Below are 19,784 nucleotides of genomic sequence, written 5' to 3' on the forward strand. Positions count from 1 at the left end.
TGCCACGCAGGGGTGTCCCTGCATAGGGGAGCTCCACGTGCAAGGAGTGTGCACCGTAAAGAGAGCAGCCCAGCGCAAAAGAAAGTTCTGCCTGTCCGGGAATGGTGCCGCGCACACGGAGAGCTGACACAAGATGACGCAACAAAAAGAGACACAGATTCCTGTGCCACTGACAAAAACAGAAGCAGACAAAGAAACAAGATGCAGCAAATAGACACAGAGAACAGACAACTGGGATGGGGGGGGGAGGGGAGAGAAATAAATAAATAAATCTTAAAAAAAAAACTCAAAAAGAAAAACACGACGAAATGTATCAAAACAGGAGAGACATATCAAAATATTCCAGGTTTACGTCTAGATCTACTTGCCTTTAAGTGCATCTGTAAAAAATCTATTTTTTTCAGGGAGCAGCTGTGGCTTAAGCAATTGAGCACCTGCCTCCCACATGGGAGGTCCCAGGCTCAGTGCCCAGTGCCTAAGAAAAAAAGCAATGAGCAGATGAGAAAAACAAACAAACATGCAGACAATGAGGAAAAACAAACAAGCAGGGAAGAGATGTGGCTCAAGCAGTTGAGCACCCACCTCCCACATGGAGGTCCTAGGTTCAGTTCCTGGTGCCTCCTAAAGAAAAAACAGATAACGAGCAAAAAAACAATGAGCATAAACAATGAGCAAAAAAACAAACAAAAAACAAACAACAACAAGCAGACAAGGGAGCCATCTCAGAGAACGTAAAATACATATATATATTTTTCAAGGAGAACAGTATTTGTAAATAAAATAGTAATCTTGTGTACAATTCCAAGAATGCAAACAAACTACGGGTAAAACTAAAACCTAAGACAAAACTAGACTTCTTGAGTTTCCTTGCTTCTAATGCCTACCATAATTTCTGATACATAGTAAATAATAAATATTTGTTGAATAAATGAATAAACAAGCTCTATGACAAAGCTAAAGATATATAAGATACAGTCTGATGCAAAATACTAAAGTCCAAGTAAAGATATCAATACCACATTAACCATATTTTGGAGATAGGAGACAGGAGGCCAGATTAGTGAAACTGTGACATAAATGTCACCTTAGATGGTAATTTGAATGTTGGAGTACATGTAGAAGAATCAAAACTATAAAAATCATTAAGTACTATTAAAACTTATCAATCGGATCTGTCCCAACTTACCTCACACAACATTCTACTGCACGAAACCAGTGAAGCATCTCATCATGTAGAGTACACAACTGAAGGCAGGACAGAAAAACTTTCTCAGCATCACTGTACCAGCCTGCATCTGAAAGAAAGCCACCTAAATGGACAAGAAAAATAAGTAACTTTAGGTATTTAATAAGTCACTTGAAAAGGAAAATGACATGCTTACAGTGAATATTATCTAAGTTAGAAAAACGTAATTTAAAGCCCTCGTTTAGCCCAAAACCAAGATACTAATTGTGACATTAAAATTTTAAAAGTCCCAAACTAGGGAAATTAGAATCAATGTTGAGTAAGAATACTCTATGGCCTAAGAGTTGACATTTTGCAGCTAATTATGTACTATATTCTAATGATTCTCCTAATATTTTCATCTTGAAAGGTACATATAACTTTTCCCTCTACAAGGGAAAGATAGAATACCCAAACCCAAAGCGGATAAAGAAATTTAAATAAACAATCTTTTTTTTTTATTCTTTCCCTCTCCTTCCCCCACCCTGTTGTTTTTGCTGTGTCTATTTGGTATGTGATCTTCTGTATCTATTTCTCTTTTTGTCTTCTTTCCTTGTCTTTCTCCTCTAGGGTTTACCCGGATTCGATCCTGCGGACCTCAGATACGGAGAGAGGTTCCATGTCAACTGTGCCACCTTGGTTCTAGTCTCTGCTGTGCTTTGCCTTGACTCTCCCCTTTGTCTTTCGTTATGTCATCATCTTGCTGCGTGACTCACTTGCATGGGTAATGGCTCACAAGTGGGCACCTGGCTTGCTGTGTGGGCACTCAGTTCACCACATGGGCACTGGCTCACTGCGCAGGCACTCACATGGGTACTCGGCTCACCACGCGGACACTCACGTGGGTACTCGGCCCCTCATGCAGACACTTGTGTGGACACTCGGCTTGCCACACAGGCACTGGCTTGCTACACAGGCACACTTTCTCTTCTTTTTCACCAGAAGGTCCCAGGGATCAAAACCCAGGGATCCTCTCATATGGTAGGTAGAGGCCTTATCACTTGAGCCACATCTGCTTCCCTAAACTTAATCTTCTTAGTATAGCAGCATATTAGAGGATATATTTGCTCATCTCATTGCTGTCCTCCAGTATTCAAAAAGCACTGGGCATAATTTCCTCAGGTTATTGTCTATCTTTTTTGAAGATCATGACAACTAATGGTTAACATTTAATACACTTTTACTACATTGTGTAAACCACTTTGTGCTGTGGTAACTGCTTTATACAAATTATCTCATTTAGTTTTCACAACATACCTTCAACATAAATACTATTATTTGTCTTATTCAATAGATAAAAATGCTGAGACACAGAGAAACCAAAGTTTACAAGCTAGTTAAGTGGAAAGAATGGAATCCATACAATCTGACTTCAGGGCCTAAACCTAAAATTACTCTATTACTTTAGCTATTAGAAGAAATACTTTGATAATGTTCTTCAGCATTGGTTACAATAACCAGAAAACAGAAGTAAAATAGCATATTTATTCAATCTTAAAATACACATTTTTTTTTACCTTTTAAAATCTCAAATTTGAGTATCTTTAAAATATTATCATCTTACAATCAGGGTCAACAAAATATTGTATTCTGCTCAGATCCATGTTTCTGTTTAATTAACACTATATGTAGTCCAACAAATATTTTATCATTTGACAAAAACTGTACTTTAGAACATACTGGATCCCTCACTAAGGGACTAGAATAATGAAGTTATTATTATATTAATTCACCAGTATCCTTCTAGTCATCCCATCATATTGTGTGCTGTGCTGGTAATTAGGCAACTGCCTCTCAACTTCAAACCCACCCATCCAAAACTGTTTTACGATGTGGGGCTAGGGCACTACAAACCATATTTCCCCCTTGCCAGCTGGCTCCCAGGAAGGCTTTACCACTAGGTGGCACTAAAAGCAGTCTGTAAGCCTGGAGGAGCAATAAGACAACATTCCTTCTTTGCTTTCTATTTCTGTCAGCAAGGTCCTGCTGACAGAAACTCCTAAGGGTAAAAAGCTTCTCTAACCTGCCAGTAGTGGTTCATTCCAGTAAGCAATAGCCAATTCCAGTTGCAATTTTTCTAACACTGGGAAACAGTTCTAGAGCACCCACTCGAGACACCAGTGCCAACCAGGCGCTCCTCTCCAAGTGGTCTAGGTCCTAGACTCATGGGCCCCCTTCTCAGAACTCTGGAGGCACCAGTATCAACCTAGCGGCATCCCAGCTCCTTAAAGGATGTCCTGCAGCTTATAGATTTTAATAATTCCTTTAGTTCCCCAACCCTAGATGTGGTAGCTGCTGCTTAGAGCTGCTATGTCCATGATACCCTAATGTTCCCTTCTAGTCTTTTTAGTTCTCATTATAGACTAGTTGAAAGTTCTTTATATTAAATTCTATCTCTACAACATGGATGAACCCTTATGCTAAGGGAAAGAGACCAGTCACAAAGGCCATGTATCATATTATTCCATTTATATGAAATGTCCAGAATAAGCAAATCTAGAGAGACAGAAAGTAGACTGGTGGTTGCAATTGGGGTAAAATGGCAAGTGATGGCTAATGGACACAAGGAGTGACGATTAAGTTCTAAAATTGATGATTGCACAAGTCTGAATATATGAAAAACTATTGAATTACATACTTTTAAATGATGAATTATACAGTATGTAAATTAATAAAGCTGTGATGAGAAAAAATTATCTCTATTTGCCACATTCTTCTGGTATAACATTTTTACTATTTTCATCATTTTGGGATTAAGACTGATAAAATGAGTTTGTTAAGACTTAGTTCTATCTTCTTGCTTATTATAATGGCATTAATGAGTCATTTAATGGCTCATTAAATGGCCAACTTAAACTTGGTGTAATTTTTTTTTTTTTTAAGATTTTATTTCTTTACCCACCCCACCACTGTTTGCACTCACTGTCTGCTTTCTGTGTCCATTCACTGTACGCTCCCTGTGTCTGGTTGTCTTCTTTTTAGGAGGCACCGGGAACCGAACCTGGGACTTCTCATGTGGAACGGAGGCGTTCGATCACTTGAGCTACCTCAGCTCTCTGCTTTGTCATCTCTCTCATTGTGTTTCCTCTTTATGCTTCTTGTTGTGTTAGCTTGCTGCGCTAGCCCATTGCATCAGCTCGCTGTGTCTTGCTCATCTTCTCCAGGAGGCAATGGGAACTGAACCCAGGACCTCCCTGTGGTAGGCAGGAGCTCAACTGCTTGAGCCATATCCACTTTCCTGGTATAAGTTTTTGTGAAGATGGCAGAGGACCTTAGTGACTAGCCTTCTTGCCTGTCACCTTCCTTGATACTAAATTTCTCCTCCAGATTTTTACACAACCATCCAGTACTAAGGGGAGGTCATCATTAGCATTCATCAAGATCACACTCTATTGTTAAAGACATGCTTTGTTACAATTTATATTCCTTTTAGGGATAGCAAAGGATAAATGCTGAAGGTTTTTCTCAGAAAAGAATGTTCAGATGTTCCTCCTGCAAACTGCCTATGACTATTACAGTTAGTCTAAGATTGAAGAAAATCATGAAAAATTATGTGACAGAGAAAACACACACATATACATTAATGTGACAAGTTAAAGATGAAAGGTAGTCTGTGGTGACGGAACCGTCCTGTACCCTGATGGTGATAGTGATTTTAAGAATCTTTACAAGGAATGAACTGGGCAGCGGACTTGGCCCAGTGGTTAGGGCATCCGTCTACCACATGGGAGGTCCACGGTTCAAACCCTGGGCCTCCTTGACTTGTGTGGAGCTGGCCCATGCGCAGTGCTGATGCGCGCAAGGAGTGCGGTGCCACGCAGCAGTGTCCCCCGTGTAGGGGAGCCCCACGCGCAAGGAGTGCACCCTGTAAGGAGAGCCGCCCAGCGCCAAAGAAAGTGCAGCCTGTCCAGGAATGGTGCCATGCACATGGAGAGCTGACACAACAAGATGATGCAACAAAAAAGAAACACAGATTCCTGTGCCACTGCCAACAGCACAAGTGGACAAAGAAGACACAGCAAACAGACACAGAGAACAGACAACTGGGGTGGGGGAGAAGGGGAGAGAAATAAATAAAAAAATAAATCTTAAAAAAAAAAAAGGAATGAACTGCACAGAACCGCGCACACGCGTGCGCACATACACACACACAACTTAAATGAGTGCATGAAAAACTGTTGAAAACTAAATAAGGCCAGTAGTCTAGTTAATAATATTGTCCCAATGTCAATCTCCTGGTTTTGACATTGTCCTATAGTTACATAAGATTTCACCATTGGGGGAAGCTGAAGGAATGGTTCAAGGGGCTCTGTAATATTGTAACTTGCTATGAATTTATAATCTTTTCAAAAGAAAAAGTTTGAAAAAAATAGGTAATTGCTCAAAATATACTTTATATTTATGAAAATCATGTAAAATGTTAAACATTAAACCATTTTTTATGTATATAGCATATAAAACTTTTTCAGAATGCTTTTATATTTATATATACACATTATCATTATCTTCATAATATCACCAATGAAAAAAATTTAGATTTACCCTCCCATCTAAGAGATGGGAAAACTGAGGCTCCAAAAGGATTAAGTCCCATGTCAGAGCAGACAGTAAAGCTGGTGAGGGATAGACAGCAGCATGACATGGCAGAAAGACATGTGCTTTGGAATCACACAGACATAGGATTCTAAATTTGACTCCACTACTAGATATATGACTTGAGCAAGTTACTTAACTTTCTTGTATCTGTTTTCTCATCTGTAAAATATTATTAATAACATCACTTCACTGGAATGTCACAAGAATTTACAAGGAAAACATTCAAATGCATAACATATGTCTTGGGACAGAGTTAATGTTCAATATATCACAACTAGTAGTAGTATACCTAGCTTTCCTGATGTTTTTCTCATGACCTTCTTATATAGAGTTTGGGAAAGTCCTAGGAAAATCCATAATTGTTAGCAGGTTTAATTCTGAATTATGTCACAGGACAAAACACTCCTCTATTTTGCCATTACTTACCTAAAACAAAGCCAACTTGAATGGCTTTTTCTTTTACTGCAGCATCTGATTCTGCTATATAAGAGCACCGTCTACTGAATGAATAGGCCAACACTGAAGCAACTTTTACACCATGATCCATCAAAGCCTGGAAACAATGATGAAGCAAATGTCTAAAAGGAAAGAAAAAAGTTATTTTACAAGCAAAACATATTTGTTCTTTTTTAATTGTCTAGCTTGCCTTTTTAAAGAAAAATAATATTTACTCAATGGATCACTGAGTGATCATGTAATATTCATATTGGTGGCAATAGAGTAGTCTGATGGTGATAGAGCAAAGGAAATAGGGAGGGAAGATGAAGCTAACATTTAAAATCAACTTTAAAAATGAAGCTGTCTTAAAGACTCAACATAAAAAAGGTAAATAATCCAAAGTGAAACAGCCCAATTCAAAATGGGAAAAGGACTTGGAAGATAGATAAATGGCCAATAAGCACATGAAAAGATGTTCAATATGATTAGTCACTAGGGAAATGCAAATTAGTCACAATGAGATACAACTCACACCCATTAGATGCCTATCATTTTTTAGAAAAGAAAAATAAGTATTGACGAGATTGTAGAGAAACTGGAACTCCTGTGCATTGCTGGTGGGAATTTATAATAGTGCAGCCGCTCTGTAAAAGAATTTTGCATTTCCTCAAAAAGTTAAACACAGAATTACCATGTGACACGGCAATTTACTCCTAGATATATACCCAAATGAAATGAAAACAGGGACTTAGATACTTGTATAACAATGTTCACAGCAGCAGCATTCACAGTAGTGAAAAGAAGGAAGCAACCCAAGTATCCACTGACAGAATGGATAACAAAATATGGTATACAAGGAAATATTATTCAGCCATAAAAAGGAATGATGTTCTGATACATGCCACAACATGGATGAACCTGAAAACATTACACTAAGTGAATTAATTAAGCTAAACATAAAAGGACAAATATTTCCTGATTCCATGTATATTAAATATCTACAAAAAGCAAATTCATAGAGACAAAGTATTTTAGAGGTTGCTAGGGTCTGGGGGATGGGAAATGCAGAGTTGTTATTTAATGAAGTGTTGCTGTTTTGAGTGATGAAAACATTTTGGTAATAGACAGTGGAGATAGCTGTACATTTTAAATAGAATTAATGCCACTGAATCATATACTTAAAAATAGTTAAAATGGCAATTTTTATGATATATATATATATAGCCACACACACAAATAATCCAATTAAAAAATGGGCAATGGATATGAACAATTTTCCACAGAAAACATACAGTCAAAAAACATTTAAAAAGATGTTGAACATTATTAGTCATTAGGAAAACGTTTATCAGAACTACAATGAGATACCATTTTCTACCTACTAGGATAGCTATAATAAAAGAAAAAAGGAAAATAACAAGTTTTGGGGAGGTGTAGAAAAACTGGACCCCTGATAGTTTGCTGGTGGGTACGTGAAAGGGTGCAGCTGCCGTATAAACAATTCGGCAGGTACTCAAAAAGTTGAACATGGGGTTGCACTATGACTCAGCAATTCCACCCCTAGGTATATAACTGAAAAGACTGAAAACGTATGTCCACACAAAAACTCGTCCATGAATGTTCATAGCAGTATTGTGCATAATAGCCAAAGAGTAGAAGCAAGCCAAGATCCATCACCTGATGAGTGAATAAACAAAATGCAGCATATCCATATGACAAAAAATTATTCAGTCACAAAAAGGGAATGAACCTCAGATGCATGCCGAAAGAGGGGATGAACCTCGAAGATATTACAGTGAGGGAAATAAGCCAGATACAAAAGGACAAATAGTATGATCTCACTGATATGAAATAACAAGAACAAGCAAATTCATAGACTGAGAAACCAGAACACAGGTTACCAGGAGTCAAGGTGGAGATAGGGAATGGGGAGTTACTTCTTAAATTGTAGAGTTTTTACTTGTGGGTGATGGAAAAGTTTTAATAATGGATGGTGAAGATGGGAGCAAAACACCGTGAAAATAGTAGCACTGAAATATATATTTGAATGTAGTTAAAAGGGGAAATTTTAGGTATTGTTATATGTTACTAGAAAAAAAACCAAAACAAAACAGGACTGTATGACACAAACAGGGAACCCTAATATAAACAATTGACTATAGTTAATAGTATAATTATAATCTTTCATCACTTGTAACACATGTACCAAACTAATGCAAGATGTTAATAACAGGGGGGTATATGGGAACACTGTATTTTCTCCATGATTTTTCTATAAACCTGCAACTTTTCTAATAAAAAAGAATTTACCTTTTATCCAAAGCTCGCAATACTTTAGCAAAAACTTCTAATTCACAAAATTCACTGCCCAGTTGACATAAGCGTCCCTGTTGGTAAAGCTGAAATAAAAAAAGAAAAAGATTTTTAATTTTTAAAAATTTAATTTCTTCTTTATTATACCATAACATAATACTATTCGAAATCAGTATGATTACACAATTAAGTAGTATCAGGAAAGATGCTTATACTATCTAAGAGAAAAGTAACACTAAATTTAAAAATTTCAGTAATGCATATAAAAACTATGAATTAGGGAAGCGGACTTGGCCTAATGGATAGAGTGTTCGCCTACCACATGGGAGGCCCACGGTTCAAACCCTGGGCCTCCTTGACCCGTGTGGAGCTGGCTCATGTGCAGTGCTGATACGCGCAAGGAGTGCCATGCCACACAGGGGTGTCCCCCACGTAGGGGAGCCCCAAGCACAAGGAGTGTGCCCCATAAGGAGAGCCACCCAGCACAAAAAAAAAGTGCAGCCTGCCCAAGAATGGCGCCGCACACACGGAGAGCTGACACAAGATGACACAAAAAGAAACACAGATTCCCGGTGCTGCTGCTAAAGATAGAAGCGGTCACAGAAGAACACACAGCAAATGGACAAAGAGAGTAGACAACTGGGGGAGGGCGGGGGCAAGTTGGGGGGAGGGAAGAGAAATAAATAAAAACAAAAAACAAAAAACTATGAATTAGTATACATGCATTTTTATTCATAAAAATGAATTCCTGGGAGCCGATGTGGCTCAGTGGTTGAGTGCCGGCTTCCCAAACACGAGGTCCCAGGGTCAAAAAAAAAAAAAAAAAAAAAGATTTCCTATAATTTGTTTTAATAGTTACATATAATTGTTAAGACTATTTATAAAATACTTAAAACAGTGCCTGGTGAGTGGTAGTGACAAACTGATATAATTATTTTTATAAGATTTATTATTTATTTATTTCTCTCCCTCCCCCCCAAGTTGTCTGCTCTCTAGTCTCTGTGTATTCTTCTGTGTCTACTTGTATTCTTGTCAGTGGCACTGGGAATCTGTGTCGTCTCTTTTTGTTGTATCATCTTGCTTCATCAGCTCTCCATGTGTGTGGTACCATTCCTGGGCAGGTTGCACTTTTTTTCACGCAGGGCAGCTCTCCTTACGGGGCGCACTCCTTGCACATGGGGCTCCCCTACGCAGGGGATAGCCCTGTGAGGCACGGCACTCCTTGAGCACATCAGCACTGTGAGTGGGTCAGCTCACCACACAGGTCAGGAGGTCCTGGGTTTGATGCTCTATCCGTTGAGCCAAATCCGCTTCCCTGATATATTTATTAAATAAAGCTATATTTTTAAAAAGTTTTCAAAATTGCTAAGTTTATTTCTTAAATAAAACTAGGTAGTAAATGTAAAATTATCAAAATAATAGCAAAGCTAACATTCAAAGGCCATGTGGCAGTTTGAAATTATTTTATGAATCCCAAAAAGAAAAATAGTATGTTTGTAAACTACTCTATTCCTCTGGGTGTGATACTTTATTTACTTATCTATTTATTTATTTCTCCCCACCCCCTCATTGTTTGCACTTGCTATGTCTTTAGTAGGCACCAGGAACTAAACCTGGGACCTCCAATGTGGGAGGGAGGCGCCTAATTGCTTGAGCCATCTCCCTTCCCTGCTTTGTTGTCTCTCCTGTTTTTCTTCTTGTGTCTCTTATTGTATCAGCTTGCTGTGCCTGCCTGTCACGTCAGCTCGCTGTCTTGCTTGTTTTCTTTAGGAGGCACCAGGAACCTCTGCTCCCTGTTTGAGTCTCTCATTATGTTTTACTTCTTGTGTCTCTTGTTGCATCATCTTGTTTTGTCAGTGTGTGGCACCTGCCCGTCACACCAGTTCACTGTCTTCTTTAGGAGGCACAGGGATCCAAACTATGGACCTCCCATGTGGAAGGCAAGAGCTCAGGCACCTGAGCCACATCCGCTTCCCTGTGATACTTCTTTAATTGCATTAAATTCAGCTGAGAGGCCTTTGATCAGATTAGGTGATAAGATCCCTTTGGAGCTTGAGATTGGGCTATCTCAGTGAGGCATGACTCAGTTTGAATGTCCACCCCCTTGCTGGGTCTGATATAAATGCAAACACAGAGAAATCACTCAGAGGAAAAGGAAGCCAGTATGTTTGATCCTGCCATGTAAGAGAGAGCACTACAGCATGAAGCCCCAAGGGGTTGTGCTCACAGAGGAGCTCCGGAGATCTTGGTGAGCCTGGGAGGGGAAGGCTAAGATCTCTGCAGAGTTCGGCAGCCATCTACTTCACCACATGGCAAAAAAAACAGGATTGATAGTTGCTGACTGGTGAGAAAGCATCCTTGCTGATGCCTCGCTTTGGACTTTTCATGGCCTTGGGACTTTTGAGTTTCCACGCCAAATAAATCACCTTTATAAAAGCCACCTCAGGGAAGTGGATGTGGCTCAAACAACTGAGCTCCTGCCTACCACATGGGAGGTCCTGGGTTCAGTTCCCAGTGCCTCCTAAAGAAGACAAGCAAGTCAGCAAGGTGACCCAACAAGATGATGCAACAAAAGACATGAGAAGGAAAATATAATGAGAAATACAACAAAGCAGGGAGAGGAGGTAGCTTAAGCAATTAGGTGCCTCCCTCCCACATGGGAGGTCCCAGGTTCGGGTTCTGGTACCTCCTAAAAAGAAAACCAGCACACAACAGACATAGCAAAATGCACACAATGAGGGGGTGGGAGAAATAAATAAAATCTTAAAAAAAAAAAAAAAAGCCACTCCATTTCTTGTACTTTGCATCAGCACCCCTTCTGCTTAGACTGGCAATCTAAAACAGACCAGAACTGGTCAACATGTGGCACTAAGGACTTTTCATATCACCACAAGGATCTCAGTTCAGTTCTGGGCACATCACTTCACAAGTTGACTAACAGTAGAACCTATCTACAGTCATCCAGGATGGCAGAATTTCTAATCATATCACAATCGTGTATTTATTTTGCCCAGTTTTTTATAACTGCTATTCTACTGTATTTTAAAAGTAAATATGTTAAATGTTTATCCTAACTAACACATGCACATGGTTAAAAACAAATACTATTGTCCTTTGCCTTCCTGCCGTAATTTCACCAAAAGCTTTTACATTTATGTATGCTATATAAATAATTCCTTACAAGGAAGGAATTTTGTTATATTAATTCCTTTTATATGATAGGGACTTAATACTTAGCTAGGCTGATGAGAACAAGGGCTTCAGAAAGAGAACAAGGGCTAATTAGAGTTTGTTCTCTAAATGGGTCAGTTAGTTTTACTTTGCACAAGGAAAACATAGTACAAATTCAGTCAGCACACTCTTGGGCTTAAATCACTGGTCACAACGGAGGCCAGGTAAAATTAGGCATATTAATGCAAGGCTATAATGACAGACCATATACTCAAAAAGGTCAGGCAGAAATGTTTATCTTCATATAATGGTTAATATTCATATTAACTTTAAAACCTTCATAAAGAGTGCCTTTCTGTAATGAATAAAGATTTGCCTCTATTAGAGATGATTCCATGTTTTCTGCTGTAGGAAAACAAGTGTTCCTGGGTAAATAAAACAAACCACTATTATCACTGTCAAATTTATTTTGACTAATAAAAACTAATTCATGAAATTAAAGAAAGAATTTATGATTAAACTGTGGGCTTAACAATGTGATAAATTTCTGATTTGGGGCAAAAGAGCAAAGAGAGTTATCAAAAGAAATGTATACACAAATACTCCAAAGAAACACTATAACATAAAAATCTTAGTTTCTTACCACAATGACTCACCATCAACAACTTAGGGTTAGAATTTTTTTTGTAAGACAGAAGACAAAAGGTTGTACAATTACTCTGTACTCACTAGTCAAATAAAGACAAATTCAATATTATGTATCCTACAACTTATAATATCTCTTAATGGTTGAAAATTGATACATACTACTAAACGGTGTTTGAAAACAGAATTTAGAAAAGTTACTGTTTTAGTTAGTTTTAAACTTACTAAAAATAAGCCGTAGGTAATAAAACCCTACATTTGTCTTTATTTAGCTGTTTAATATTTCTAATAAAAAATGTGTTCACATCTAAACTCATAAAGGAGTGAAATGATTTAATGGTTTCAATTCAATCTTACTATGTTTAACCAAAAAATGAAAATTAAATTATTTTATGAACTAATGGGATTATGGATACCAATTTGAAATAAAATACAATCTAATCCTTACAGAGATCTTTTATGTGCCAGGCTCTGCTCTAAAAGATTTTCATTAAGTAACTTATTCTATCCTTTATACATGAGGAACCTGACCCCAGTCTGTCCTTACATTCATATTCTTAACCACTTTACCACACTGCCTCTTTTAAAAATTTTTATTTTTAATTTTTTAAAAATTTCTCTCCCCATCCCCGCCACCCCCCCAGTTGTCTGCTCTCTGTGTCCATTTGCTGCATGTTCTTCAGTGTCCGCCTGTATTCTTGTCAGCGGCACCCGGAATCCATGTCTCTTTTTGTTGCGTCATCTTGCTGCATCAGCTCTCCGTGTGTGCCGTGCCACTCTGGGCAGGCTGCACTTTATTTGCACTGGGCAGCTCTCCTTATGGGATGCACTCCTTCCGCATGGGGCTCCCCTATGCGGGGGGACACCCTTGCATGGCATGGTACTCCTTGCATTCATCAGCACTGTGCGTGGGCCAGCTCCTTACATGGGTCAGGAAGCCCTGGGTTTGAACCTTGGACTTCCCATGTGGTAGGCAGACGCCCTATTTGTTGGGCCAAATCCACTTCCCTAATATGTTTTTTATTTTTAAAGGGCACATAGATCAAACAAAATGTTACATCAAAAAAACATACTGTCTCTTGAAGATAAACTATTAGGAAATAAGAAAGAGTGAAAAATACAGTTATTTTTAATAGAAATAATAGTTAATATATGTCCACATAGTTAATAGTTAAACTATAATCCCTTCATAGATTCATACATGTTATGAAGTTGAACTCAGAACAAAGGAAACTGAGATTTTAGGTTCATTGGTAATGATTCTCCTATCAGACTTTTTTTTCTTTTTAGGAGGTATTGAGGATTGAACCCAGGACCTCATACATGGGAAGCATGTGCTCAACCACTTGAGCTACATCGGCTATCTCACATCAAACTTTTAAAATCTGACTTATTTTTAGTTTATTATCTCCATCTGTAGAGTAACAAGTCTATTAAAGAGCTATGTAGGGAAGCAGATGCGGCTCAAACAGCTAGGCACCTGCCTACTACATGGGAGGACCCAGGTTTGTTTCCTGATGCCTCTTAAAGACGACAAGCAAGAGCTGATGCAATGGGTTGGCCAGGAGCTGAGGCAACTAGATGACACAATTAGATGACACAACAAGACACACAACAATACACACAACAATCAGGGAATGGATATGGCTCAAGTGATTGGGTTCCTCCCTTCCACACAGGAGGTCCTGGGTTTGGTTTCCGGTGCCTCCAAAAAGAAGAGAAGCAGACAGAGAACACAAACAATGAGGAGGGAAAATAAATAAAAATAAACTTAAAAAAAAAAAAAGAGCTATGTAGACAACTTTTGGCTGTTGTTACCTTAAGGAAAATAAGGAAAAGCAAGTTTATTTTTACAAGTACATAAATTACCTCTCACCAGATACAACAAAAACACATATAGGGAGCAGTTGTGGCTCAATCAGATGAGCTCCCGTCTACCATATGGGAGGCCCTCGGTTCATGTCCTGGGGCCTCCTTGTGAACGCAGGCTTGCCTGCACACTGCGAAGTGCCACCCAGCCAGCAGATGCTGCAGAGAGCTGACTCAGCAAAGGTGATGCAACGAAAGAAGGAAGGCAAGCAAGAAACACTGAAGAGCCCATAGCGACTGGACACAGAGAACAGACAGTAAGCAAGCCGAAAGGGGGAAGGGGAAAGAAATACAGACAGAGGAGAACATACAGCAAAAATGGACAGAGAGAGCAGACAGCATGCAATCTGTTGCAAGGCGGGGGATAAAAAAAACTATTAAAAAAAAAACCACATACAATATAATAAAAACACATAAAATAAAAACACAATTAAAATATATTTTACAGGTAGAAAGACAGACTAGACTAGATGTGGCTCAAGCATTTGAGCACCTGTTTCCCAAATGGGAAGTCCTAGGTTCAGTTCCCAGTGCCTCCTAAAACAAATAAACAAACAAAAAACAAACAGGGACATGGATTTGGCCCAATGGATAGGGTGTCTGCCCACCACATGGGAGGTCCAAGGTTCAAATGCAGGGCCTCCTGACCCGTGTAATGAGCCGGCCCAATGCAGCGCTGATATGCGCAAGGAGTATCATGCCATGCAGGGGTCTCCCCCGCATAGGGGAGCTCCACGCCAAGGAATGCACCCTGTAAGGAGAGTCGCCCAGCGCAAAAAAAACAGCCTGCCCAGGAATGGCACCACGTACACGGAAAGCTGACGCAGCAAGATGACACAACAAAAAAGAGACAGGTTCCAGGTGCCGCTGACAAAAATACAAGTGGACACAGAAGAACACACAGCAAATGGACAGAGAGAGCAGACAACTGGGGGCGGGAGAGAAATAAAAAATAAATCTTAAAAAAAAAGTAAAATAAACAAAACAAAACAAAACAAAAACAACTCAGGAGATGATGTAGCTCAGTGGACTTCTCACATACGAGGTCCTGGGTTCAACCCCGACCCCTGGTACCTCAAAAAAAAAAAAGTACACACCAATCAAAAAAAGGAGAACTCAGTATTTTCAAAGTTAACATATGATAAAGGTAATGTTAAGGAAAGAAAAGGAAAAAAGGGAAAAAAATCAAAGTACATTAAAACTGGGAAGGGGGTGGGGGGTATAAGGGGACCTCATACTTTTTCACTGTAATAATAAAAAAATGAATAAAGACAAAAAAAAAAAAGGGAAAAAAATCTGGGAAACAAGATGCCTACCTGATGAAAGATAACAAAAATAAATTCTAGAATTATCAGAATTTTAAAGGTTAAAAATGAAATCATAGCTGTAATAAAAGCTATTTAATATACTGCCTTTCTAAGCATTATATCACAGGCCAAAATTCATAAAGGAAACAATAAGCGATTATATAAAAACCTAGAATATACATGAACATAAAGTACTAAAAACAAAAATAAAAGGAATTCAATAAAACTGGATAAAATATTAGTAACATAAGTGTGGAAACAGTTAATAATCTAATACACAAAGAAGTCTTCTACATCAAAAATAAAGAGATGAACATCCTGGTAATGTTTGGAAACAAGGGCTTCTAAAACAAATAAACAAAAAACAACTAAAGTAAAAAAATTATAAGTAAAGTGAACACTACTGCCAGAATACTGCATGAAAGTCCCAAACCCAGAGAATTCTTTGGGGAAGAAAAATAGAAATGAAAGCCTTCCGTTACTCTCAGGGATTATGAATTGGCGTGACTGTTTTCCAAGCCAATTCAAAATTACTACAGGCTAAGAGTGAATAGCTTAGTCTTAACATCAAATTAGTATACAAAATAAACTAGTCTAATTTCCAACAACAAAAATTTAGGAAGATTTCAAAAATGAAAGAAAAGGAGTAAAAACTATAACCAAAAATAAATATGAAAACTAAAACATCAACTCATCCATCTGATACTTAGAATTGTTACCTGCTCTGTACAAATAAATCATCAGGCAGAAAGAAAAAAACCCTTCAGAAATGAAAAGGGATTACTGTCAAGGAAAAATGACCACATGAAGTGAACAAATTTCCAAAAAGTTTCGGTAATATGGCTTCACTTTTGTTTTTAAAGTATATACTTATATCATATGTGCTTAAAAATACATTTTAAAAATCTGGAATAGTAATGAATAAAATGCTTACATTTATGGATTTAAGATTTATTTTTTTGCTCTGACCTTTAATTTCAAATTTTTAAAGATCATGCATACCATACAAGATGGATATAGGATTCATATCTCAAATCTTTCAACTCCACTGCCATTATTTTCACCTGGTTTACTACAAAGGTCTAGTAGAACTGATTTCTCCATTGCTACTCTCATCCCCTCAATGCCTTTCCCAGTGGTGCACACAGCAGCCAGAATGGTCCTTTTTTTTTTTTTTTTTTCATATAATAAGCTTTACTTTTAAAGAAGTCTTATATTACAGAAAAGTTACATTGAAAATATAAGGGAGGGAAGCAGATGTAGCTCAGTGCCTGAGCGCCTGCTTTCCATATATGAGGTCCTTGGTTCAATCCACAGTACCTCCTAAAATATATATGTAGAGAGAGATGGGATTTCCATATACCCTAGTGCCACCTCATATTTCCCCTACTCATTGACACTTTACATTAGTGTAAAATGCTACATTGATGACAAACATAGAAGCACTGCTACAAACCAAGGCCTGTAGTTTAAATTATGGTTTACACTATGCATTGTCCAGTGTTACAGATTTTGACAACATGTACAATGCCCTGTATATATCATTGCAATATTATGCAGAACAATTGCAATGCCCTAAAAATGCCTTATGTTCTAAACTATTTTTTCCTCCCATTCCCCTTAGTACCTGTGGTAACCACTATCGTTATATCAATGTTACAAGCTCTTCCATTACTATAATAATAAGTCTACTTGGGTCCCTAGTGGCATTCCCCGCTTACGTTTGTCCATTCCTCAATCTTGAGATTTTGGGATGGTAATGCCCACTCTGCTTTAGACTGAAAAAGGGGCTTAGATTTAATAAGTCAGATGGAAGGAACTGTTTTGCTTGCAGCTGTAGATACTGTTTTTTGGGGATAGGGGACAGTTCTCTATCATCATTTTGTTCATTGTCCTGAATGAGTGTGATGAACTAGAGAGTAGGTGTTGGTCACAACTCTGCTGAGATTCAGGGTTCAACCATTAAATGGACAGACTGATGATATAAGTCTCTGGGATGTATATTTAATGGGTATAATGCTATTTATAGTTTCAAATAAAGAGTGGAAGAACCATATGGTAGGGAAATTATACATGCGTCTAACTTTGTTACATTGGGGAAATAGATTTTATATTCCAAGGTAAGGCCCACTGATGCGGTGCTAATTTCATGGGGTTGTGTGCCTTCCCTATAGTGTCCAGATATCTCTAGAGCCCTCAGAAGCACCTGTTTGAGGCTTTGTTTACTGTGGCAATCAGTGAGACTGACCTGATGTGTAGAAGCCTAACCTCTGAAATGACCTTCCAACTCACTTTGAAATCTCTTAGCTGTAAAAATTCTTTTGTATTTAATGTTTCTCCCCCTTTTTGTCAAGGTCTTTTTCCAAATGCATTGCTGGTTAGAACTTAATATTAATCCCTCAGTGCCAGGGAGGCTCAACCCAGGGAATCAAGTCCCACAGTTGAGTGGGGGGAGCAAGGGGGAAGGTACTAAGTTTATTTGCTTACTTTGGCTTAGAGAGCGGCCACAAAGCTCAGTGGTAGAGCATTTGACTGCAGAATGATTTTTTTTTTTTTTTGAGGTACCAGGGCTGGAGACTGAACCCAGGACCTTGTATGTGGGAAGTTGGTGCTCAACCACTGAGTCACACTGGCTCCCAAGTTGTTTTTTTTTTGTTGTTGTTTGCTTGTTATTTGTTTTTAGGAGGCACTGGGGATCGAACCTGGGACCTCCCATGTGAGAAGCAGGCACTCAACCATTTGAGCCACACTGGCTCCCCTTGGCTGATTAATTTGTAACTCAACTTAAAAGGCTCAATAAAGTCACTTCCTCATAGAGACCTGACTCCCCAATTTAAATTCTGTTCTTTGTTATACTTTCTTATGACACTCCATTTTTCCTCCACAGTAGCATCAAGACATGCATGCATACATTCCGCTAAATGATCATTTCGTAAATACATATCTCTCAATTACATTTTATACAGAGGCAACCATAATCACGACTACATCTCCAATACCTAGTATAGTGTCTAGCACTTGATAATACATTATTTTCTGCAGTAATAATACCAATTGGTAGTTAGTTATCTTGGATGGAATTATGAACCTTAAACAAAAGATTCAAGACACAGATCTACTTGGTAGCTGATAATTACAGAATCAAGTATCACTGTTATTTTATCATTATTTATTGAAACTTTCCAAATTTATCTGTTCAGTGATTTTAACACAGAAACACCAATTTCACAGTTCCTTACTGTCTCCCCAACTAGATCGCAAATGCCTACAGAGAAACATTTAGTAGGCAGTTGTATGTCCTTTCCTTGTATTACTCCGTATAGAATAGGCTCAAGCAATAAATTTTGACAACAAATTTGAATGTAAACTTTTAATGAGCTAGAATCATGAAGAGCAAAAAGTACCAGTACTACTGAACAGCTACCTTAAATGTTTACCTATAAGCATATAACAAAAAATGGAAAAAAATCAAGCACAAATTCTGAATACTTGCTGCTTGAATTTGTAGGCAAATATAGTGGTAGTAATCAGATCACGTTTTTTCATAATCTGTAATTACTGTTCCACAACAATGTAAGGTGTTGGTGAAGGGACGATATAACATACGGGAATTCTGCATATTATGCATGATTGTTTTGTAAACTCACAACTTCTCTAATAAAAAATAACTTTAATTAAAAAAATTAAAGGGCGGAGGACTTGGCCCAGTGGTTAGGGCATCCATCTACCACATGGGAGGTCCGCGGTTCAAACCCCGGGCCTCCTTGACCCGTGTGCAGCTGGCCCATGTGCAGCGCTGATGTGCGCAGAGTGTGCCCTGCAACACAGGGGTGTCCCCCACATAGGGGAGCCCCACGCACAAGGAGTGTGCCCCGTAAGGAGAGCAGCCCAGCGCGAAAGGAAGTGCAGCCTGCCCAGGAGTGGTGCCGCACACACGGAGAGCTGACACAAGATGACAAAAATCAGAAACACAGATTCCCGTGCCACTGACAACAACAGAAGCGGACAAAGAAACAAGACGCAGCAAGTGGACACAGAGAGCAGACAACGGGGGTGGGGGGGAAGGGGAGAGAAATAAATAAATCTTAAAAAAAAAAGTGAAAATTAAAAAAAAAAATTAAAAAAAATATACAGGTAAAATTAGGTGCTTCCCATTTTAATATCTGATTTTTTTTTTAAAGATTTATTTATTTATTTAATTTCCCCCCCTCCCCGGGTTG

The 19,784-nt window shown here is 38.5% G+C and overlaps 1 protein-coding gene across 1 annotated transcript in view; it reads right to left on the bottom strand.

The window, feature by feature from the left end:
- Positions 1 to 19,784, bottom strand: part of APPBP2 (amyloid beta precursor protein binding protein 2) — a 69,037-nt gene that overhangs the window by 38,329 nt on the left and 10,924 nt on the right. The window contains exons 2-4 of the mRNA XM_004450304.4: positions 8,570 to 8,658; positions 6,248 to 6,399; positions 1,187 to 1,310 (exon numbers count right to left, since the gene is read on the bottom strand). Coding sequence (XP_004450361.1) covers positions 1,187 to 1,310; positions 6,248 to 6,399; positions 8,570 to 8,658 — 365 coding nt within the window. The remainder of the gene's footprint in view (positions 1 to 1,186; positions 1,311 to 6,247; positions 6,400 to 8,569; positions 8,659 to 19,784) is intronic.

Source organism: Dasypus novemcinctus, chromosome 21, assembly GCF_030445035.2.
Source record: "Dasypus novemcinctus isolate mDasNov1 chromosome 21, mDasNov1.1.hap2, whole genome shotgun sequence".
Classification (NCBI taxonomy): Eukaryota; Metazoa; Chordata; class Mammalia; order Cingulata; family Dasypodidae; genus Dasypus; species Dasypus novemcinctus.